The sequence below is a fragment of the Lonchura striata genome, chromosome 3 (genome assembly GCF_046129695.1).
Source record: "Lonchura striata isolate bLonStr1 chromosome 3, bLonStr1.mat, whole genome shotgun sequence".
NCBI classification, from domain to species: domain Eukaryota; kingdom Metazoa; phylum Chordata; class Aves; order Passeriformes; family Estrildidae; genus Lonchura; species Lonchura striata.
The window spans coordinates 64,984,296-65,008,858 of NC_134605.1; the positions used below are offsets into that span (position 1 = coordinate 64,984,296).

At 38.9% G+C, this 24,563-nt stretch overlaps 1 protein-coding gene across 1 annotated transcript in view; it reads left to right on the top strand.

Moving 5' to 3' along the window:
* The window catches only part of MAN1A1 (mannosidase alpha class 1A member 1), a 139,380-nt gene that overhangs the window by 92,932 nt on the left and 21,885 nt on the right, over positions 1-24,563 (top strand). Inside the window, exons 6-7 of the mRNA XM_021547138.3 lie at positions 16,945-17,068; positions 19,326-19,419. Of these exons, the coding sequence (XP_021402813.2) occupies positions 16,945-17,068; positions 19,326-19,419 (218 nt within the window). The remainder of the gene's footprint in view (positions 1-16,944; positions 17,069-19,325; positions 19,420-24,563) is intronic.

Sequence of the window (24,563 nt, forward strand, 5' to 3'; positions counted from 1 at the left end):
TCCTACATTTCTAAATTGTTTTATTTTCAAATTTGCTAATTGTTTTCCTTGAAGTTACCAATGTAACACAATTTTCATGGGCATTTGCAGTAATAAAGCTCAGTTTGCACATGGCAAAACAAAAGTAGTTACATGGCATGCAGCTCTTTGGAGAAAGAGGTATTTTTAAGTGTCTTTTGTATTCTTTGAAGTAATTCTGTGGTGGATTAGGTGGTCCAGTGCTGTAAATCAGTTTGATCACGCTGTAACTTTCAGATCAGCTGCACTTTTTTTTCTGTAAAAAAAAAGTGTACTACAAGATATTATGTTCTACAAGATACTGCATTAAAGAATTAGTTTGTACATATGTAGGATAAAATATAACCCTAAATTCTATCCAGTGCTGTATCTCATTCAGATGTATTGAGAAAATTGGTGGTTGCAGAACTGACGTGGGTACTAATGTCCAAAAGTTCCTCCAAATTCATGTATGTGCATGCCATCAAGGCTTTGTGTAACTATCTGGGGTTTTTCCTCACAGCATTAAAAGGTATGGAATCTTATCAGCAAAACTTCAGTTTTTCTGTCAGGCCATTCCCTTGGGTCCTGTCACTGGTCACCGCAGAGGAGAGATCAGTGTCTGCCCCCAGTGTCTCTCTCACAATAAAGCTGTAAACTGTGGTGAGGTGTCCCTTCAGTCTCCTCCAGACTGAACAGACCAAGTGACCTCAGCCACTCCTCATGTGGCTTCCCCTCAAGGCCCTTCACCATCCTCATTGCCCTCCTTTGGACACTCTTGAATGGCTCAATGTCTTTATTATGTTGTGGCACCCAAACTGCCCCCAGCATTCGAGGTGAGGCTGCCCCAGCTCAGAAGAACAGCAGAACAATCCCTCCCTTGCCCGGCTGGCCATGCTGAGCCTGATGCACCCCAGGAGACGCTTGGCCCTCCTGGCTGCCAGGGCACTGCTGGCTCGTGTTCTACTTGCCATTGAGCAGGACCCCCAGGCCCCTTTCCACAGCACTGCTTTCCGAGATAACATCCTCCAGTCTGTCCATACATCCAGGGTTGCCCCATCCCTGATACAGAATCCAGCACTTTCCCTTCTGGAACTGCACAGGGCTGGTGATTGCCCAACCCTCTAATTTGTTAAGGTGTCTCAGCTGGGCCTTAGTCCCCTCAAGGAAGGCAACAGCTCCTCCCAGTTTTGTATCATCTGTAAACTTGCTTAGTATCCCTTCCAGACCTCTGTCCAAAGTCATTTATGAAGATGTTGAAAAGTGCAGGGCCAATTTGATGCTATGTAGGCTGACTCGGCTGGGTTTTTTTCCCCTTATATTGCCATTTAATTTTGAAATTATTATAATAGCGAGTAAGTAGTAAAGCAAGTAGAGAGCTAATGCCTGGCAAGTGAACCTTAAAAATTAATAGCCCAAGGAGCAACACTTTGCTGATTGTGATCTGACTTGACTGACTTTTAGCTCACTACAGACTGACTTTTGTATGGGCAGGGAAGAGTAGGAGCTCACTAACGTGTCTTTATGTTGCAGAAAACATTCAGCCTGACTTCTTATCCAATAGGCAGATGTGGACTCTCTTCTAAGTGTTAGTTAGGTGGATACACCTAGCCAACATCCAAAATATGTGGTGTTCTCGCTCTAATCTCACATAAAAAGCCTGAGTCTCCTTGTGTTTCCTTCTTTTTAATGAGCAGACCTTGACACTGTAGCACACCATAACCTGAGTAGACCTGGCTTAGAGGATGTAGTATGGCTGGATATCATTTTAAAAAACTTACCAGAATAGTCTGTTGTTTTATATTAAACAAGCAGTAGTAAAATGCATCATGTTGCTGTAGGAATCCATATAGCATAAATAAAAAACTGACATGAGATCTGCATGAATCTTATTCTCCTCCAATAACCAACAACATTTCCATATAGCAGAGGGTAAAGACAAAATGGGACTTGTACAATGATGGGCTAGTTTGAGCCCTATTGAGAAGGAAATAAAAAGAGGTTAGCAAGACAGCTAAGTAGTTTGTTCCAGCAATTTGCCTTCACTGGTTTAAACTTCATGTTAAAATGACGTTTTTATTGTTATAACATTGACACATCTTTAGGAGGAAATTAGTTAATAGGAGAGAACAATCTTTCAGTAAATTAAATTAAAGGCTACTATTTCCACTTGACATCTGTGAAACTGCTGCTACATTCCTTGGAGTAGTGCTTAGAGAAATAAACGAGCAAGTTTTCCTTATAATTGAGCTTTAATGGTATCCATATGCTATATATCTTGTAGTGGTGCTCATGTTGTGCAATTTTTGTGTAGTATAAGAAAATTGAGTATTAGTCTGTCAAAGGCCCATTAATGTAAATGTCTTGATTCAATTCTGAGCTGTGGAGAGGCTCATGTGTTTTAAACACATCCCAGCAAATTGTGGTTGGTGGTGACAATCTTTCCAGTTGACCTTTCAGGTTGCCCATGTCATACAGCAACCTCTCTAGGTAATGAAATCTACTGGAACAAGGATTTTAAAATGTATCATTTTGAATTGAATTCTTTTCAAATGAACATTTTCTAACAGGCATTAGGACATCCAGTCTTCCAGCAGTGTTGTTTCAAATCATGCCACATGCTCTACTGAGGCCATAAATGAAGTGTTTTCTCTATCTTTTACCTAGAATTCCCTTTGTAAATTAATTGAGTTTTGCTTTACTAACTTTGTCAGCATTGTTTTAATGGCTAATAGCTTTTGGGCTTGTCTTTGAAGGTTTAAATATGTCATTTGAATATTCAGCCTGTTGTATGATTAAGATTCACTGGCATCTGAGATTTTCATGAGTAGTACAAGTGCACAAAAGCCTACCTATGAGTAAATTTTGTTTGTGACACAGATTGGTTTGTTGTTAATTGGTCATGAATTGACTAACCATGTCTTAGGTACTTCAGATTATTAAAAAAAGACCTGTTGGTCTCCACAGAGACCACAGCTGTAGCAGAGGCAGTTCTTCATGCTTGCCTCTTAGAGAGTGGAAGGGAGCCTGGCCTATATTCTATCCCTGCACTCACCCACACATCAAAGAAAATTTGTCCTCTGATTGCTGTCCCTTGAAGATATCCTTTGGAAATCTGCCTTCCTGAAAGAGGCAGGAGTGAGAAAGGGCAGTCATCTCAATTTTTTTATTTACTCTGATCAGTTTGACTTGGGCCTGTGTGTTGCTCTCATATTTCCAAATACGTAATGTAATGTGTCAAGAAGTTACTCATAATAGACCTAAAGATAGTTTATTTTGGTGGCTTTTGAGTTCAAGGTCTCTCTGGTACTGAAAAGACAACTGTGCACGTTACCACAAGTACTTATTTATCACTGACATTATCTTTCAGAAATGTCAAAAAAACCAAACCAGTATGCCATATCTATCCAGAACATACTGCAGACATGATCTTCATTGCACTGGAAAAACAAATATGGTACTTCTTATGTGACAATTCTTGCAAGATATTCCATGCTATATTATTCCTGTCTACAGCTGGGAATACAGAAAAGAAAAAAGGAAAGAAAAGGGCAGGAATAGGGAAAAAAAAGCTTGAAATGCTGATTCTTTCACTAAAGCCATCACGAGCAGTGAGGGATTACAAAAAACATTTAAAACTTTTGACCAAATGTTTTGCTGGAATTGGGACAGGAACCCAATTTTCTTAAATGCTTTATAAAACTGTATCATCATTGTTCCTACTGATAACTTATAAAAGAAAAATAGCAATGTACTTTCTCTCTGCATGTTTTAATATGCAGAAGCTTTTTCAAGGTGATTAGTGAAACACTGTGTGCTGGTACAGGAACAAAAAATACACATATTGTCTCCGGCAGGGTTCCAGAAGTGTGGGATTTTTTTTCTGAGCCCTTTTGTTTTATTACTTTAAATAGTAATATCTTCATGCTTATTTCACTTCATCCTTTATTGTATTAGTTTCATTGTATTGATTAAAATCCCATTACTGTTAAGAAAAGCTTATTTGATTACTTGATGCCAGGTCCTTTATTATCTGATAATCTGGTTTACAAAATCCTCAAAGGAATATCTTAAATGCAGCCATGAGTATTAGTGCATGGATTGTGATTATGTATTTTAAGTACTTTAGAAGAAATGTTTGGTACTTCTCATTTTCTGCTCTACCAAAATAACAAATGTCTTTAAGCCTTTTCCAGCTCTATTGGATTGTTAAGTAATTGGGTGGAAAACTCCTTTCCTTCTTCAAGATATTTCCTGTAGTGAGGTATTGTTGTAATTTAGCACCGCAAAAAGATTACAGAACAAAATTATTTTTTCTTTAAAAATACAAATCTTGACTAATCTGGCTTTCCTGCATTTCTGAGGTAATGTTTGTCCTTTTTTTCTCATCTTCAACTTTTCTTTATGATGTATTCAGATTGTCCCAGATCAGATTTTTTAATGCATATGTGGGAATTAAGCTGTATTGTGCTGTGCCTTGTCAGCATCATTGGTTTCTTGTAAATAGCTCAGCTGTAAGATGAACAAGAGCTGTGTAAAAGTATTTGTTGCTTGAAGTAATAATAAAGAGATTACTGATGAAGTTCAGGGTTAGGTAGAACACAGCTGAATAAGTGGTAATGGAAATTCTTAGCACAGGAAACATGGAATAGTGTTATTTCCTCAGGCAAAAATCAGATGTGTATTACATTGTGTGTCATTTTTTGGTTTCTTTGTGGGTTTGGGTTTTTTCTAATTTGTCTGCTATGCAGTAGAAAATTTTCTTGATCTTACCTTAATTAATGAATTCAATCATATTTTAGCCATCGGTTGATTTTCTATGGTAATGCAAACAGCAATGAGCTTGATTCACTTTTAAAAAGTGAGAAAATAAAATAAAATGCAGTGTTTATTAAGCATGGAGCAAAAGCATAATATTCAGAATCAGAATCTGATAAATACAATGTATAACTTCCTCTAGCCTGGTACCTGAAACTAATGTCATTGTGAGAAAAATAGAGATAGCCCTTTATTGTTAAATTGCCAGGATTATACTGTATAAAGATGGGGGAAATGTAAATTGCATGTAAGTACTTCTTTAAAATATTGACTTCAATTTTATGACTTCAGTTTTATTTTTATGTGGTTAGGAGGCACTGAAGGATAAAACTGTGCATAAGAAAATGTGTCATTTGCTGGGAAAATAAACTTTTTTATGTTGTATCACTGACTTTTAGAAAGTCCCTGAATCTCAATGGTGTTAATAGAAAGGATTTATACAGTGTACAGGTGTTTCAGTCTGGAGGCTGCAGGGGTTCCCTGCATTCATATTAACTTACTGTCTCTGCAACAGTTTTAATGACAGTTACAGGATTTTAATGCTCGATCAGTCCCTGTTGAAGCGACTACAAGTCTTTCTATTGGCTGTGAGTAAGGATCAAGGCCTTAGTGACTGACACTGAGCAAAATAAATGTTTATCTGATCCCAGAACAAATGGATTTTTATGACACGGCGATGTGTGGGTAAGGAGAAACAAGATGATTGAAGCAGACTGGAAGAAGAGGACATTTATACTTTTCTTGAAGCATTTGTCAAAACAGATTATGTCTTTCACAACACTAGTCTGAAAAAGACTACTTAAGTTTTTTTTTAATCTAGGGAAGCTGTCCCTTTCAGTGAACCAGAAGGCCATTTCAGTAGAGTTTCATACAGCTGTCACAACATCTGTGACAGCAGATACTGAAGAGAGGTTTCCCTCAACAACAGCGGTGTCTCTATTGTACATTTAGATTGATAGACATTCCCACAAATCCATATGCAAGTGTAATTTACAGCATTTGTTAAGTTAATGTTAATATCTGATGAATATCACAGCTGCAAGTCCTGTGACAAGCTGTCCAGTATGTGAAACCACTGTTGATGCAGCGGCTGTGTTAGAAGGAGAAATAATTGACTGTCAGTCAACAAGCCTTTGACGTAGGCTCCTTGCAATGACTGGGAGCTACAAAACGGCTTGAAACAGACCTTTGCAACTTGTGAGCCCATTATTTTTAATAACGGTGCCATGCCGTTAGTGTAATGATTTTGATTCTATGTTTCAAGCATTTAATGGCACCACATGCAGCATCAAACACAATAAATGTGACTAGATGCTTTGAAAGACTTTCACCTGAATGACTATGAGCCCACATAAAATATTTTTGTGACACGAGAAGGCAATACGAGCTAATTGAGTTCAGAGAAGAAAAAGATTAAATCCACTTTGTAGATTTACTGTCTGATGATAAGGAATGAATATGAACTGTATAGAAAAGAGTGATACAGATATATTTTAAATTACTGAGATTGAGATTAGGATTATTTAGGGTGTTGAAAAATTAGTGCTAGGAAGTGGGAAAGTGGAAATTAGTGGCAGAGAGATTACATATAGCTGTCACTTGCCATCTGTGCTTTGATGCTTTGAATCTTTACCTGTTCTTTTAGGTCCTCATTGAACTGAAAAGATCAAATACTGGGATTTTGTCCTGTCCAGAAGATCAGTAGCGGCTTTTCCTGAAAAGCTGATACAGCCCTTCTTGTAGAGAAACCACTGTTTTCACAATGTTTCAGTACATTAATACCCTTGATTGGGTTGTGAGTGTCCTTAGTCTGAATTGGAGGAGACTGCTCTTGCAGGATCTCCACCAGACAAACTCATCTCACTGTCTTCTTGAAGATGTGTGCAGACAACTTGATCTCCAGTGACTGGCAGTAAAAGATATCTAGTATTTGGAATTGAATATCTGGAATATCTGGAATTGACTGGGAGAGCAAGAAGAGAGTTACGGTACCAGAAAAGAACAAAGCAGGCAAAAAAAAAAAAAATTTAAAAAAAAAAAAAAAAAGCCCAACAAATACATCAAGCAGAAGAGCAAGAAATAGGGAAGTTCTGGGTTTAGCACCAATTCTCTATACCCTATTTCCACGTTACCTAGTCACCTCCAAATGCAAACTGCTCAGTACTCATCCTCATCACAAGTTTACAGACAGAGGAAGTTAATAATTTCTTTGCACTTGGAAAATGCAAGTGATATAGCAAAAGAACAATTTAGTGGAACTTGAACATCAGTTATTAGTAAAGAAAATTGGTTGTGGGATAGAAACTAACTTAAGTCAGAAGTTAATTAACTAATCAGGGTGGAGCAGGGATTTATAGCAAATCCTCAGGAGAAAAAAAGGATTATCTAAAAGTTGAATGTTGGAAAAGTGATGTAGAACTGGAAGCAGAGCCTTATAGAGGGATGTACTGACTGAAGTATATCTAAAGTGCCAAATGCCATGGCTACAGTGGTTTTAAAGCAGCAAGCAATCTTAATGTGAAATGTGAAGTTCTAAAATAAGCTTTAAACTTAAACAGTTAGTCTGTCTTCTAGTAATAAAAGGCATGGTAAAGAGGACAAGAACAGAGATAAATGGTGTTTCTCATAGATTCTTCCAAAATTCTTAATTATTTTCCTGCCCATTGAATCTGCCTCTCAGAAGCAAGAGTTAGTTTTTTATTGCTTTGCTTAGGATGTTTTTTCTTTGGGTTTGGTTTTGTAAGGTTTTTGACTGTCAGTAGCACTGAGTTACAACACTCGCTAGAGCAGGGAATTTCATTCTAATACCACCTTCTTTTATTCTGTCTTAACTTATCACATGGATGGCAGACCTGTGAAATTCCATTCATTACTTTCATTTCCTGTTATTTTCACTTCTCTTTGGGGACCTGATTAAAAGCAGTCCATGCTAGTACTTATTATCTCTGGCGTTGCTCTGTTGTGTTCTATTCCCTCTTGCTTTTTTAGCCTTTGGAATTGATTAATTAAACCTTAGTATATAAAGTAATAGGAAGCACAAATTTTTTAGTTTATTCATTAGTGTGTTGTGGGAGACGTGTAGGTCTGTGCTGTGTTCAGATAATTTTTATCAGAAATTATTATGGTGACAAGTGCAGTTTTAGTACAGTTTTAGATGGTGACTCTGAAAATTACATTTAAACACTTTACTTGTGTCATATTGATACTTCAGATCATGTAATGCCTGACTAATTGTCTCTCCCTTTCTCCACGTGTGCATGTAAATGTGGGCTTAGTGCTCTGTTGGTTTGCCACAGAGTGCCAGTTCCACAAGCTTTGATGACCCCTCAAAGCACCAGTACTGTGAGAAGTGTCATGGGGCAGACAGCCATAAGGAAAGGGTTGTATGAATCCTGCCTCTAAAATCCTAAAGAAATTAAATCTTTTTCCACAGAAAAATGTTAGAGGAATTTGATGTAAAAAAAGCAGCCCAACAGTCTGGATGGACTGTTTTATAAAAATAACATATTCTGATTATTTTGTGAGTAGATACAGTATCACTAGATCTAGATGTCCAAAAACCATGTATCAGACCACAAAAGAAGTATACAATGGTATCTGGTTGTTTTTGGAGCCCATGGAGGAGGTGATTTATGTTTAGTCTCAGCAGATGTCAGACTTCAATGCATACAGTAAAGCATGGTCTTCCCAAAGGCAGTTTCACCGGCCTTTGCTTATTATCTGCTGCTCTCCAGAGGCTGATGAGATTGTTTCCTCTTTGCTTTGGTTCTCTCTGGCATTTTGGTCTCCACCTGGGTCTTGGCTCCTGCTGCTTCAGGTCTGCTGTTTCCATTCACTGTAGTGTCCTCTCACATCCAGGAGCCATCACTACTCTGACCTAATCATGAGCAGATACGTTTCATCACAGAGAATATTTAGTGGATTTTCATGCCCAATGACTTGAACATGGAGCAGACAGAACTCTCTTGCCTTCACTGTGTTCACCACCGCTGACTGACCCTTCAGGGAGGTGGGGAATTGTCCTGGCAGAGGCCATAGAACAGGCAGGTACTGGAAACTTTGTACTTCATGTACCTCCTGGTCACCTTCTGCTTTTACATTAACAGTGCTCTTCGGTCTCTCTTGCTGTTCTGTCTAATTTCAAGAGAAATTGCCTGTTGGGTGGTCACCTTAGTGAAGATCATTCCACTGGATAACATTGAAACATTCTACTCTTTTGCCTGAAACTACAGTAAAGAGACAGTGACCACTGTCAGCTTTAGAGGTCTTTGGGTGTGTTTCATTATGAAGATAAAAGGCAAAAATGGGACAAGGGTTACTTTTCTTCTTGGAAAATGTAACTATAAACATTGCTTTTGAAGGGCCTGATGAACTTCATGGAGAAAAGCAGGGATTTTGTTTTAAAATCTGTTTCATATTAGCATCTTTTGTGGGCTGTGCTGGTAGTTTCCCAAATGATGAACAGTTAGCCACAGCAAGCTGATTTTCCTGCTCTCATTTCCAGACAGATGATGACATGCATGTGTCTCCAATACAAATGGATGCATCTCCTGCACTGGCATCACTGAAGTGGCCAGGAAATCAGCATATATTAATGCTGACACTGCATATGAATAGGCAAATAGACAAAATTGATGTTCTCAAACTAATAGCTCTGAGGCTATACCTTTTCATTAGCTCACTCATTGCAGTAAAACACATTCATGTTTTGTCTGACATTGTGGACATATGTAGAAATCTTTTTTATTCCCTGTCATCCCATAAAATTGAGTAACCACTTGAGTTAGTCTTCCTCCTGGGGTTGCTAATTCACTGTCTGCCTCCTCCTGCTAAGTCAGCATCCCTAAAGATCATCTCTCCAGGTAGGAGCTGGTATCAGTTCCAGAGAGGGCAGCTGGGCTGAGCAGGAAGCTGCCAGCTGGGCACTGGTTAGGCAAGGGCAGCAGTTAACACATTTATTGTCACAGCTGAAAAACTAACCAGCTGTTAGAATTTGCCTACACTATGCTCCTTACAAAGAGAAATAAAACAGACATCAAAAACTGCCCTGCAGGCTAGCTGGCTGATTTTCAGTTTCTTTTTCAGCTGTCTCCAGCTGTCAAGACAGTGAATGAGAGGTGCTTGACCAGATTATAATCATTTTCCTGTCTTGGAGAAGGGATACTGTGGAAAAGTCAGAGCTCCGGCAGGAGTCTGGATGCCTTGGGTGATTCTGGGACCACTTCAGCCTGCAAAACGTTAACTGTCATTTACTGTAAGTTGGATAGGAAGATATTCACACTTGCTGCTGGAGCTAGAAATACACAGTTACTGTGCTAGTCCTGTCACAGGTTCCCCAGTTTGAGCCTGCCTTGGCAGCTCCTGCCACAAGATCTGGTTGGAAAAGTTAAGTGAGTGCCAGTGGTATGTGCAAACATGGGATTTCTGTACTTTTCTTTCTACTCTCAAATGAGGGTAAGGATGATTTGCCAGTTAGGGGGAAAACAAAAACACATTAAACACCTTTGAAGTATTAACAAATAAATCATCAGTTTCAGTGCTTGTGAAGACAGGCCCTTAAACCAAGATCCTATGTATTGTATTTCTGGGGATGGGGGAGAAATAAGTAAATTTATAAAAAATCTTTTTAGCCTTTAATTTATCAAATAGAGCAAGCAAGCAAAAAACTTTAAGCAAGCATTGCCTGTGTGCTTCATAGTTAGGTTTGGTTTTAATTTTGCTTTAAAATATTAATCTCTAATTAAAGCTCAAATCATACAGCATAATTTATTAGCATTCTTAGTTAGCTGCAGTACTAAAAGGAGAAAGATGTAGCTCAGGAATTTGAAGGGAACCTCTTCAAAGAAGTATTAACTCATCCTTTAATTCCTCCAGTGTGGTCTGTGGTATTGGATTTAGCTTCTCAGCAAGTTGTTAGGAAGAAATGTGTGTCTAATGACCAGCACTGGTTTCTGGGAAGAGAAGCCACTCTTTTGTGACACATTGACTAATGGGTCCATTCAGGGCAATCAAAAAAATTCTTCTTATGAAAGTATTTTCATATGTGGCAATCATAAATAATGCATAAAACATTCAATACTCTATGAAAATGGCCTCTGAGAATCATCCTTTTGGCTGCCACTTGTCTCCCTTTCCTAAGGGATCACAGTATCACAGTATGGGTATGGTTGGAAGGGACCACAGTGGATTGATCATCTGGTCCAACCTTCCTGCTCAAGCAGCATTATCAGTACTCTCCGGGGATGCTACTGTAATATCCATAAAATATTTTTTGCCCAGTATTTGCTTACTTTTTCTGTTGAGTGTGTGTGTGTATATTTATAACATATTAATTGCTGGGGTTTGAGTTCAATCATTTGCCTAGGATTTTCTAAAATCAATTAAGTTGTATTTAGCATTTTGATGTATTTTGTGCCATCTATGGCTCTATAGCAACTTCATCTTTTAAATATATTTTGTTTAACATCAAAAATAGATACCGAGTATGTAAATGAAAAACCTGATGGTTTTATGGCCTGTCTTTGTTTGTTCTAAGGAGACTTAATTGATTTAATTAAATTAAAATATTATGAAAGACTGGTAATGACAGACAAGAAATACACCAAAGGCTTTGGCAGTGTATGGACTGAAGGCTTTTGCAATATATAAGCACTTCATTGGAAATACTGTGATTGGACACTCTGTATTTATACGGACATTTTAGAAAAAGAAGACGTAGGAATAATGAGCAATTCTGCCAAAATGGACTGTGCCCTTGGAGATTGTTCTAACTGGATTGAAATACAAAATTGTAGAATGCTTTGGGTTGGAACAGACCTTAAAAATCATCTAGCTCCTAAAAAAATCATTGAAGATAAATTGTGAGCTATGAAGAAATCTTTTCTGTAATTAAAGATTTTAAAATATAACATTACAGAGTGTTTATCTCCAGTCCTCCCTTTTGTTATGTGTATTAGCCTGTAGAGAGTTAAAAAACCCATCTGGTACCTGTGAAACTAATTGAAATTTTGAGATTTGGGCACTGGCAAGGGGTAAATGTAGGAGACTGGTCTCCATGGGTTTACTCTGTAAGAGGAAAGACTCCATCTTCAGTTTAATCTCCTCTGTGAAGTGATTTAATTCTCTTATCTCCCTGTACTGATTATCCCTGTACGTTGGGGAACCCCAAAGAGATGAATTTCTAAGAATACCCTTGCTGGAGTTGCAGAGCTCTCGCATTTCCCCACCTTCTCTCATGGCCAGACCTGTAGCTGGCACACAAGGTGGTTGCTGAATTACAGTGTGGGGTTTCAGCTGTGCTGCTAAATGGCATGTGTTCATAATTTTAACAATAAAACATGGAATAGCAATCATATTATGCTTTCAAAATTGTCTGGTGACCACAGGCTTCCTTTGGGGAAAAAAAGTGGGGGATGACAAAAAAAGCCACCCTGATAATTCTACATTACTTCTGGTTTCAAGGCATGTTTGCATGGGGGTTGAGAGTGAAGGAGAAACATGAAGTGCATCCTGGGCTGCTGGGAGGGGAAAGTGCAGGGAAGTTTGTGTGTCCATTGCAACACCCGCTGCCTGTGTCTCGACCTCCGTTTGGAAAGGTGTCTCTCTCCCCTGGGCACCTGAGTGACAGCTGGTGGTGTGGAGGGACACAAGGCAGTTCTGAGGACTGGGCTGGGCACCACTCTGCTCCTGCAGAAATCCTCTTAAAACAGGATTAAGCCTAAGCAGTTCCAGTCACAATCTATATTTTCCAGGCAGATCCTCCTTGGCCGCTCAGCACTGCTGGAAGACCCAGGCACAACCTGCATGCTCCAGCTCTGGTGAATTCCACTGCACCCCTCTCAGTGATTTCTCTGTCATAGCGCTTTGCATTTTCACCCACAATTGCAGGGTAGTTTCTAACAAAAAAAAATCAGCTTTACTGAAGTCCAAAGGGGCTGTTAGGACTTATTTTCATATTTAATTCTAAAACATTTCTCAACAGCAGTACTTGGACACATCACTTTGTTGCTGCTGTGTCTCTTTTATTCTGGCCTTTCACCTTTTTCCTGGTTAAATCTGCAGGAGGATACTGACTATCCTGTTGAGCTGGTGCATTTGGCATTAAATATTGAAATTTTGACTTCTTGCTCTGCCTCCAGCTACCAGAGTTGTCCTGGCATCCTCCAGGAAAGGTCGGCGTATAATAAACAAGTTGTCTGCAGAGACAAACATTTCTGCTCGCTGATGACAAGAATTTTGATAAGTGTTTTGACCCTTTGAAGTATTTGTGAAGTTTCCCTAAGGATTTGCTTTTCCTTTCAGTTGAAAATTAGCTGCTGCTTTATATATCTGTTGGGGATGTAGTATAATTTTTTAAATCTCTTTTAAATATGGTTGTGCTTCTGAATTTCAGTGATTTTTTAAAAAGCAACCTTTGAATATTTATATTTCCTCTGTGGTTCCCTCTCTTGGTACACTCTGTACATTTTAGAAGACTTAGTGATCTCATACTTTCTGTTCTTATGTACAGATGAACCAACAATGGTCTGCTGGGAAAATACTGAATTGAGTTACCAGCAGTCCAGGTCAATCAGGCTCATGTTTCCCAAGAATGAATGACAGTTGAATTACAAACACTGGTTTTCAGATTCTGTGGCACTCAGTGTTCAGAAACAAAATTCATAAAATCAGTGAGAAATATTATAAACCAAAGTATTATGCTTCTCTGATCCAGATCCTCACTTCAAATTTGTCTTACTTACATAATAAAAGTTATAAGTCCTAAAGTTCTCTGAATATGTTACAAAATTTTTTTGTGTGTTTTATGCGGTGTAAAATATACTATTTTAGACACAGTGATTTCAAATAGGTTAAAATAGTAACCTATAAACTGAACATATTTTAGTACTCATCTGGATCTTCAAAGAAGTTTGAGTAGTTTGTCTCCTTCCCTGTTTCCTTCCTGGAGCATATAGCAGGAGTTTTGTTTCTAATTCTGATGTCAGTACATAACTGACAGTACAGGTTGTAGTGTGTATCAACATCAGAAAAATTGAAAAATTCAGTGGCAAAGTAAATTTCAAAAGAAAGCAAGACAAAGGAATGCAACTAATAACTAAAGATGAAGTTAAATGGAAGCAGAAGCAGTACCATGGCTGTTCCAGTCAGTGTGAAGGAATATAGAAAACTTACCTGTTCCATTGCTCCCAAGGATGAAATATATCCTATGAAGATGATCAGTTGGCTGGAGCACCCCTCCTGTGAAGACATGCTGAGAATTGGGCTGTTCAATCTGCAGAAGTGTTTGGAGAGACCTCACAGCAGCCTTCCCTGCTAAAGGGGTCTGCAAGAGAGCTGAGAGGGACTTTTGGCAAGGGCCAGTAGTGATAGCACAATTGGGAATGGCTTTAAACTAAAAGAGATTAGGTTTAGATTAGATTCCAGGAAGAAAATTTTTTATGTGAGGGTGGGGAGAGACTGGAATCGGCTGCCCACGGTGGCTGTGGCATGAAGTGTTCAAGGCCAGGTGGGACAGGGCTTTGAGCAACCTGTGAAAGGTGTCCCAGCTCATGGCAGAGGGGCTGGAACCTGATGATTTGTACTGTCCCTTTCAACCCAGGCCATTCTATGGTATGAGAAAATACCAGACATCCATAGCTGAAGGTTATATAAAAAAGAGTTGAGGGACTGAAATGCAAATTGTGGGTACTACCACTTATTGAAATGAGCTTTTCAGTGACAGATCTTGCATCTGTGATTAAACCAAGACATAGCCTTGTTATTTTGCAGATTTACCAATACTGCCTTTTTTCCCTCTCAACCTGACCCAACTGAAAAAAGTGAAAGCTATGTTAAATAGTACATAAGATGCAACACTGATGTTTCTTTCTACTTATTTTTTGCATTAAGATCAAAGAATGCAAGTTCATAATTTTCAAACTATCTTAAACAAGAAGAATCTTCCACTCATGGCAAAGTGCATTGCTGCATGCACAAAACCTTTTGACAGCTGTGTTTGGAAATTTTCCTTTTTAACCAAACACACTACATCAAAGTGTTCTGGCAGGTTGTATTGATATCAGCAGACACTGGGGTGGAGTGCAAGTAGGAACTCTATTACGTTTTCTGTCAATTTTGGTTGATGCCTTGCTGCAGGAACAGCTCGATGTTTTCACTTTGAGATTGATTGAGAAACTTTATAGAAAAAAAGCACGTGTGCTTTTCCCTTTTGTACCACAACATGGTAACTTTTCAAACTTTTTTTTTCTTTTTTTTATTCCTGTGAAGTTTATGTCAGCTCTTTTAATCTGGGTGATTTGGAAATGATAAAATATTTTCATCTAGAAGTCAGCAGTTAGAACTTGAGATGATGTATACCAGAGATGAGGTCTGTTCTTGGGTGAATAACCAGTCTGTAAGTTCTTCAGACTGCAGAGGTTTCCAGACATGTTATCTACTTGTACTCACCTTAATCCTGTTTTCTGTAATACCTGATGCTTACATTTCCGTTCAAAAAAATTCCAAGCCACAGTAGATTGAAGTGCAGACAGCTTGTAAATCAGTTGTGGGTTTCTCTTCACTCTGTAAAAAGTACTCTAATCTTTGTAAGATAGATCTTAAAATGAGATATTAATATACCATAAAACTTGGTTTCTGTTTCAATCCACAAATACCATATTAAATTGGGGTTGTGTATCTTTACAGTACCCTGATTTAATTGTGTCATTGATTTTGATCTGTAGCTATGAAGATTAGAAACACTTTTTTTTTGGGCAATTATTTACATTAGAGGACTTAAATGTGTTCCAGCCTCTTGCACCTTTATGGTCAACCAGGGGAGCCTCATCAGATCTCTTTCCTTTGTACCCTCTGTGCCTTTTCTCTGCTTTTGTAGTTTGATGGCTTGGTTTTATTTTGTGCGTCTTGCAGAAGTCTCAAAATACCATTTGATATAACTAGCAGGGAGATTGACTTAATGGAGTCTTAAGTTTCATGCATTGATTAAACTTCAGTTATAGATGATCTTTTGAAGAATAAATTTTAATGTATCTGGGAACTTCATTATGATTTATTGGGGATTTTGCTGGTTTGGGTTTTTTTGAGTCACATTTTAACACAGGAAGGATGCAGTATTTTCATGGTTGTGCAACTGCTAATTAATGACTGTAGTGGCTTCTTATGTGTAAAAGTAAAACTAAAATTTTATTTATATACAAATGTATTTGTGTTTAATGCTCTTTACAACTTGGAAATGTGGAAGATATTCCAGTACCTAATAAGCTTATTTTACATAACATTCATCCTAATAATAAGCCAATCTAATATATCATTATTCACCTAGGTGCTTCAGAAGCTAGCTTTTCTTTTCTTTAATTTCAGGGTTTTTTTCTAAATATTGCTGCTGGAAATTTCAAGGGTGAAAAATCTCCACCTTTTTGTAATAAAACTTTAGTAGACTTGCTGTCCTGAGTCTCAAGCAGTGTTAGTTTCTAGTGGGGATTTAGCAATAAATATGGTTTCTCTATTCTCAATACAAATCCTAGGATTAATTTTGCTGCAAAGTATCTTTAGGTTGTAATTAAAACTGAAGTTACTCATCCTGGTACAAGTGCCCAGACAGAAAATACATACTTATCTATCAAAGTGTTATGAATTAAGAAGTATGTGCTGCATGCAATACTTTTAACTTAAAGCTTATTCTGTATATATGCATTAATTTAAGTTAATAAACAATAGCACTGTAGAAATTAGAGTTAGAATTGGGGAGTCTTGTGTTAAGTACAAGGGAAAAGAGGTGAAGTATGAGAATGCTTTCTTATACTCAGTGGTTTTTTTGTCATGTCTTTAAACATGCTATCCTGCAATGAAACACTGCTACAGTGGTGTGATGGAGCCATTGTGAGCTAAAAGATTGGCTTGTTGCAAGAAGCAACTGTACAGCTTAAGCAGAGCTGGACAGAAGTAATTCAAGGTCCTGTGGGGAAATCATGGAAGGCTGCTGAAGTATGGCTCCTTACACACATATTTAAATACATTTTAGATTAATTATCTTCTCATGATAACAGTATAGGTCCTGCCTATTACATTTTATTAGCATTTCATTATACATGCTCATGATTGTTTTCTGTCTTTCTCTTCCCCCCATCTTAGTGGAATCGGTCGAAATTGGCCATGGGCCTCGGGTGGAAGCAGCATTTTGGCAGAATTTGGGACTTTGCATCTGGAGTTTGTACATTTGAGCTACCTGTCTGGAAACCCTGTCTTTGCTGAAAAGGTTAGAGTGCTCCATCAAAATAATGTTTTAAAAGATAAATCAGTTATTCAGATATTAATATCAATGGGGAGAGATTTGCATTTTCCTCAGCTGTAAGCATTTGTCCCGTTTTTTCTAATTACCTTGGCACACTTTTGTATTAGAAAGTCAAAAGTCTCTTCCAAAATTATTCTGATGTATGTTCATATATATGGCCCCACAAAACATTTAATTTCTGTTTATCTTCTACATTAGTATCACATTAAGCAATCAGACTCTACAGTTTTCTTCAGTTCTTTACTTAATGGGGTGTAAACAAAACCTGACATTATATTCAGGATAATAACTGATGCCTAGAGAAATCAAAGCACCATGGTGATTTCAACAAGTTTACTCTTCAAAATGCTGTATAATATGACTGCTGCCAGTGAAGTCAGAAAACCCTTCCATTGCACTCACCTATAAGAAATATACTTGGAACTCTCTTTGGGGAAGGAAAAAAAAAATTACATCCTTAGACAAAACAGTTGTTGTGCATACTAATTCTTCCAAAATGTGATAACATTGTCTTCTGGATATTTATACATACACGAGCTGTGTGTATATAAACTCCCCTTTCCTCAACTCCCACCTGAACAATTTAGTTTTGTTTTTTGATATACTAATGCCAGCAAGTCCTGTTCTTTATAATACAAATTAATCATTTATCTTGCTTTTATTTCCTAATTACAGATACACTTGTTTTGAATTTGTATTCTGATTGCAGCCACCCATGTTACCTAAAGCTGATATTATTGACTTAATAATCTAATTGTTGATGAGGCTCCAAATATTTAGTAGTAGGTCTAAAAGAAATAGTCAAATCTAAAATTATTATTGGGTAAGAACTGAGTGGTTTTGCTGAAATACTATTGTCAGCATCGGAAAAAAATTTTGATGCAAAATAACTCCTAGCAATTTTCATGTATTTAGGGGTAAATTTAAGGACAGTTTCTCTTAAATTTGAACTGGGGGGGTGGGGGGGGGGAGTGAATTGGTAGGGATTGGCAGCACTGAGGGATAGCCAGAAACAAATTTGCAACGTAAGTTAATTATCTTGTGGCATTTATGGTAATTTAGTGCGTAACATCTGTTCCACTTAGAGACAATGAAAGTGCGTATCTTAAAAATCCTAGCCCATGGTTCTACGCAGTGGCATCATGTTGTAGCTGCAAAATGCTGGAAATCTGTTTATGTAAGCTATTCTTAAAACCCTTTCCAGATTTCAATTCCAAAGCCCTCAGAGACAAACCATTCCAGGGCTGCTACACTTGATAAAGAAGAAGAAACACTAGAATAAGCTTTGCATGGAAGAACTCATTCATAGAACTCATTTATTGAGGTCTAGGACTCATTGCAGCCTGAATTTGGGCAATGAGTACTGTCAAGATGCAGGAGGCAGTTTGTGTACCACAACAGAAATCCTTCTGCAGCTTGGTATAAGTTATCTGCTTTTTCAGTAGCTACTTCACTGGGTCTCTAGGCACTCAGGGGTTTATAATGAAGCTGTCAGTACTTTTTTGTTGCAATTTCTGGCCTGCAGAGCTCAGGCTCCTCATTCTTCCAGGCTGCTACATTTGTTTTTCTGTGAATCCTAAAATTCAGTATAACTCATTTCATGCGCTCTGCTGTGGATTGTGCTGCTGGATGGCTCCAGCTGCCGAGCATCTGGACTGTAATTGTTTCCCCGGGCATCTCATTTGTAGTGAGCTCCTTAGCAGTGCCGGCAGAGCGCTCAGGGCTGCCTGCGTCCCTGCTGATGGGCAAGCTGGTGGTGTAGAGCTCAGTCAGTTCCAGCCACGCTCTCCTTTCCAGGAAAAACTCCTTTACAGTCCACTTCCACATCTGAACTAGGTGATAAGCTTAATATTTAACAGCATTTCTGATTTAGGTATACAAGGAATATAAATGCTGATGTAGCTGAGCTTAGTTAAGGCAAATAGCCTCAGTGAATTTCAGTATCCTGTGGAGAAGGGGGATACTCTGCATGGCAAGTCCTGAACTTTGGAGCTTGCTCCGATTGTGTTGTTTCATGGCTGACAATTGACACAGAAACTCCAGAGGTTCTCAGGAACCTGTTTGCATGATGATATCAGCTTTTTCAGCAGTGATATGATTGCACAGAAGTGTTTGAGTGTGTATGTTGAGTAAGATGAGGGAGGTTATTTTTGGCATATTTACACTCCTGTATTTTATGGGGAAAATGGATAAGTGCTCAGTGTTTTGTGCCTTCCACTAGGTAATGAATATCCGAAAAGTTCTAAATCGCCTGGATAAACCAGAGGGCCTTTATCCCAACTACCTGAATCCCAGCAGTGGCCAGTGGGGCCAGCGTAAGTAGCTGAAGCCTTTGCTACTATGGTCTGTCTATCAGCATTCTCTTTGCAGTCATTTACTTCTTTCAGTCACTGTTATTTGTTTTCTATATAAAAAAAACTTCTATAACATATAGAAACTCACTTTATATCTGAGGTTCTATAAAATGTAAAAAATACTACAAATATAAAAATAATAATCTTACTTGCTATATTTTAACATGCTTTTTATGAGCTTTCTGTATGACTTATGGAAGCAGGGAAATGCATGAATATGTATGACTTGGGAAAGGAATTTGTGGACTACAGAAGTCTCTTATTCAAAAGTGCTCTCTGAAGTATAATGGAACATTATCAGCTTGTCTGAGTCAAATTCCACATTTTCAGAGTTGTATGGCTCTACTGAAGGAAAAAAAAAGTAGTAAGACAAGTCTTTCCAGATAATTCCAGCTGTGATTTCTGTTGAAATTTAATGCCACCAACTGAGGAAACAAACTAAACAGAAATGTGTCATGGCATTAATTCCCTTGGAACCATTACTGAAGATACCAAAATTAGAAGGAAAAGACTATAAAATACTTGAATTTCTTGAATTCTTAGCCACTTCATGATGACTGCACCTTTTCTTGTTGTTCATTGCTTTCTCTGATCTCCACAACATGTTGAAAGTCTGCACAGCATGCAGGGTCATGATTCTAAAGACCTTACTGCTTTTTCTACTTCTCCTGCTTAGGTTCAGTCTGCCACCATCCTATTCGTGCAGCTCTGCCTGTCTATTTTTTCTTCCTTACATTATTGAATGAAAACAAGCAAGTCATGGTCTGAAAAGATATGGGCAGATTAGCTGGGCCTGTAGATTATCAGTGTGTGAGCTGGTTGGGTGATGCAGCAGAGGGAAGGGACTTGGCCACAGTCTGAATAGGTAATTTTCACAAAAGCAAAGACAAGTGTCTGCTCTCTTCCATGCCTCAGACAAATGCACCCATCATCCACTTCACAAGAAGTGATGGATCCCCTACCCACTCTCCACCAGGCAGAAGTAGGGGACCTTTAAGACAGAGGGGAAACTCCTGTTAGTGCTCAGGCTAACAGAATTCCCTCCCAATATACCTCATCTTCCCAGGTGTCCTCATACAATAGTTATGAGGCCCTGGAATCTGAGGAATGAGGAAATGAGAAGATGCACAAAGGCTTGTCAGGTTGGAGGGATCACCTAAGGTAAGGGAATGTTGGAAGGAAGACTTTCCCTTGGTCAAAAACGATTGTATTAGAAAACATCTAGGCGAACTTTATATCCACAAGCCCATGGGACCTGATGGGATGCATCCGTGAATGCTGAGAGAGCTCACAGGCACTATAGTGAGGTGCTCATGATTATCTTTGAAAGGTCATGGAGTTCAGGAGATGTGCCTGAGGACTGAAAAAAACAAAGCATCACCCCAGTCTTCAAAAACAGCAAGGAGGATGACCAGGGAACTACTGATCCATTAGCCTTACCTCAATCCCTGGACAGGTGATGGAGAACCCCATTCTAGAGTCCATCTCTCTCCATATGGATGACAAGAAGTAGATCAAGGGTAGTCAGCTTTGGTTCACTAAAGGAAATCCCTCTTGACCAGCCCAATTGCTTTCTGTGATGTGGCAGCTACCTGGCTGGATGAGGGGAGAGCAGTGATACTGAGTTTAGTAAGGCCTTCGACACTGTCACAAGATTCTCATAGGCAAACTCAGGAAGTGTGGCCTGGATGAGTGGACAATGAGGAGGATTGAGAACTGGCTGAACAGCAGATCCCAGAGGATCATGATCAGTGACACAGGGTCTGGTTGGAAGCCTGGCACTGGTGGTGCCCCCACGGGTTGATACTGGGCCCAGATTTGTTTAACTTATCCATCACTTACTTGGATGAAGGGGAGATGCCTCCTCAGCAAGTTCTCTGAAGACCTGAAGTGGCTGATATTCCAGGGTGCTGGGCAGCGCTTCAGCAGGACCTCAACAGGTTGGAGAGATGGGCAGAGAGGAACTGTCTGAAACTCAACAAAGACAAATGCAGGGTCCTGTACCTGAGAAATAATAACCTCAGGCACCTGTACGTGCAGGAGGCAAGCCTGCTGAAAGCAGCTCTGCAGAGAATGACCTGGTGATCCCAGTGAACAACAAGGTGGCCATGAACCAGCAGTGCCCTTTTGGCCAAGAAGGCCAATGGCATCCTGGGCTGCATTAGGAAGATCATTCCCAGCAGGTCAAGTGAGGTAATCCTGCCTCACTTGAGGTCACAACTGAAGTGCTGTGTCCAGTTCTGGGGTTCTGGATTCCTCAGTACCAGAAACAGGTCTATCAGATGGAGCTAGTCTATCAGAGGGTAACAAAAATGACTGGGGACTGGAGCATCTCTCTTTTGAGGAAAGGCTGAGAGAGCTGGGCAGGTTTGGCATTGAGACAGCTGAGAGGGAACCTTATCAGTGTCTCTTAAGTATCTGAAGAGAGGATGTCAGAGGATGGACCAGGCTCTCCTCCAAGTTGCCAAGCAATAGGACAAGAGGCAATGAGAAAAAACAGATGCACAGAAAATTCTGCCTAAATATGAGGAAGAATTTTTCTGTGCAGGTGACAGAGCACTGGAACAAACTGCCTGGAAGAGGTTGTGGAGTGTCCTTCACTGGATATACTCAGGAACTATTTGGACACAATCCTGTGTCATGTGCTGTAGGATAACCCTGCTGGCACAGAGAGGTTGGACTAGATGATGCATTGTGGTTCTTTCTAACCTGATCCATTCTGTGATTTATGTGATTTTATTGATTAAAATCCATTTTTGAAAGTTTTGTGTCACTCTGAGTTAAAATGATGTCCAAAAAGGTTGTGCTGCTCAATTGTATTTTCCCATCAAGGCAAATGCTATTTCCCTTTATGAATTAGAAGTATGCCTGTCATTTCTCAGTCTGCTATGCTGTGAGGCTTCCTGCAGGTCACTGTGCCACAAGGCCTGTGGCAGCTCAGCATGCATGGCCATCAACTGTGGTTGCATGTTGGTATAAACCCTGACATCCCTTTACAGATCTGAGACGTGTGCCCAATTGTAACACATGTCAGTTCAGCACAGCTTCGCAAGACATAAAACACTCCCCTGGAAGTGTTAATCCTACAGCAGTACGTACTGGATTTAATTAGAGGCAATCTCAGCACCTGTGAGACAGATCCAGTTAATTCCTTTCTTGGCTTCTGTTAGCCACAGAAGCAGCTTTTTGATGCTTCATGAGAGCAGATCTTTCAAGTGGCTGAGGCAGTTAGTGGCTCTGCCTTACGTATTTTAAAGCTGTCAAAACACTTATTCTGCCTTATGGCCTTTGTTATTTCCGTATTTTTAATTTTAATAATTGCATCTTAAGCACTCCTCATTCACACAAAATGCCAGTTCTCATTGGTGTGCACAGAAAAATTGATAGCCTACATGAGCTTTGTTTTCCAATAGCATGCAGTGCTGATGAATAAATAGTTTCCCATGCCTGTGAATGATGGGTGCAGATGTTGATGCAGGTCTATCCCTGGCATGCTGAAGCAGCAAAGGCAAGTTCCATCTTGTTAGATCTCTTTCATATCAGTCACCTCCATTCACCAACACTGATTAACTAATTTTTTCCCCACAGAGAAGATCAGAATGTGAGACTTGAAAATATGTTATTCAAGATTGCTTTTCTGGGCTGTTTTCAGCTGATTACAACAGAAAGGATAAACCAAACAATCAAGACCCTTAATTGGCACAAGACAGAAATATTTTCTCTTAAATATAAAGTGGAGAGGGATGAATGGTTTCTGAACGTTTCTTCTCCAGCAGTGCTGTAGCTGTGAAGGCCACTGATGGATCTCTGCCATTGTTCCTGTAAATTCATTTAGCCCTTGTTATTTTGACAGTAAACTGACAGTGATTTGCTGCAGCATGCGTCAATTGGATTTGTCTACTGCAATAATGTATATAATAACAGGGCTTATTATTGATGAAACTCTGCTTGTGCTATTTAGTTTGCAAATGTCAGAGGTTTCTATGGTAATTTATTTAAACTGTAAAGGTCATTTAAATGCTGCTGTTCAAAGATCAGCCTTTGATCACAGGAAATGTTCCCATTGTTTTAAGAAACCTCTTCTCCTTTTGGATCATGAACATTTAATTTTAAAAATTATCTTAATGGGGTGTAGTCTTCCCAGAATTTCAATATATCTCATTCAAAAGAGGTTGGAGAGGGGCAAAAAGCAATTCCAAACCCAGGTTTGATGGTACAATATATTTGGTAGTCAAAAGGACAGGATATGTTCAGAAAACTAATTTTTTTTTTTTTTTTTTGCATGTCACAGCAGGCTAGTAAAGGAAAAGGATGTTGTTGATGTAGTTGAAATAGACAAATCTATCTTCTATGTTTGCATGTCTTTGCAACCTGTCTGGAAGGTGAAGGGAGGCTTTCCATGGAGAAAAGATACAAAGGGGTATAAAAAGAAATTCTCTGTGTTCTTTTGAATTCTACCAACATAGGCATAACTTGAAGCTAAGATCAGTTAGGTGATCAGAAATGTGAGCTCAGTATCACTAACCCTTCTGCATCTCACTTTATGAGATGGATCATCCCATGCAGGTTATTTTGGTTTTCTCATGGCCAGAATGTTGTGGTATGACTCAGGAACTTGCTGTATGATCTGAGTAATGACATCTTCATCCTGGATTTCTTGAGTGGAATTAGCATATCCCTCCTTTGCTGTAAAGTTGACAGTTATAGATGAGTAGTCCTGGTAAAACACTTTGAAATTTTTCACTGAAGACTCAGTAAATGCCAAATCACTTAATTTTGCCAGGGAGTAACAAGTTTTAAAAACTTAACATCTAGCTACTCTTCTTAACTTAATGGAACTTAGAAAAACACTTCACATGTATGTATAGTTGTAGTATTTAATGTATTTAGGGGATCTATGCTGAAATCATGATATCCCATCAAAATTTTGCCAAGAATCTTTTAGGTTCCTGGACAGTAAGTGGGTGCAATCTTGTACAAGCAGGTGAGAGCATCTCTAAATTTCCCATTACTGGTGCAACTGATGTTGAATGTCTGGCTTGTGTGCTGTTAGTGTTTCCAGAGTCACGTCCTAAATTGTGCAATTGAATAATCACAGCATCTGT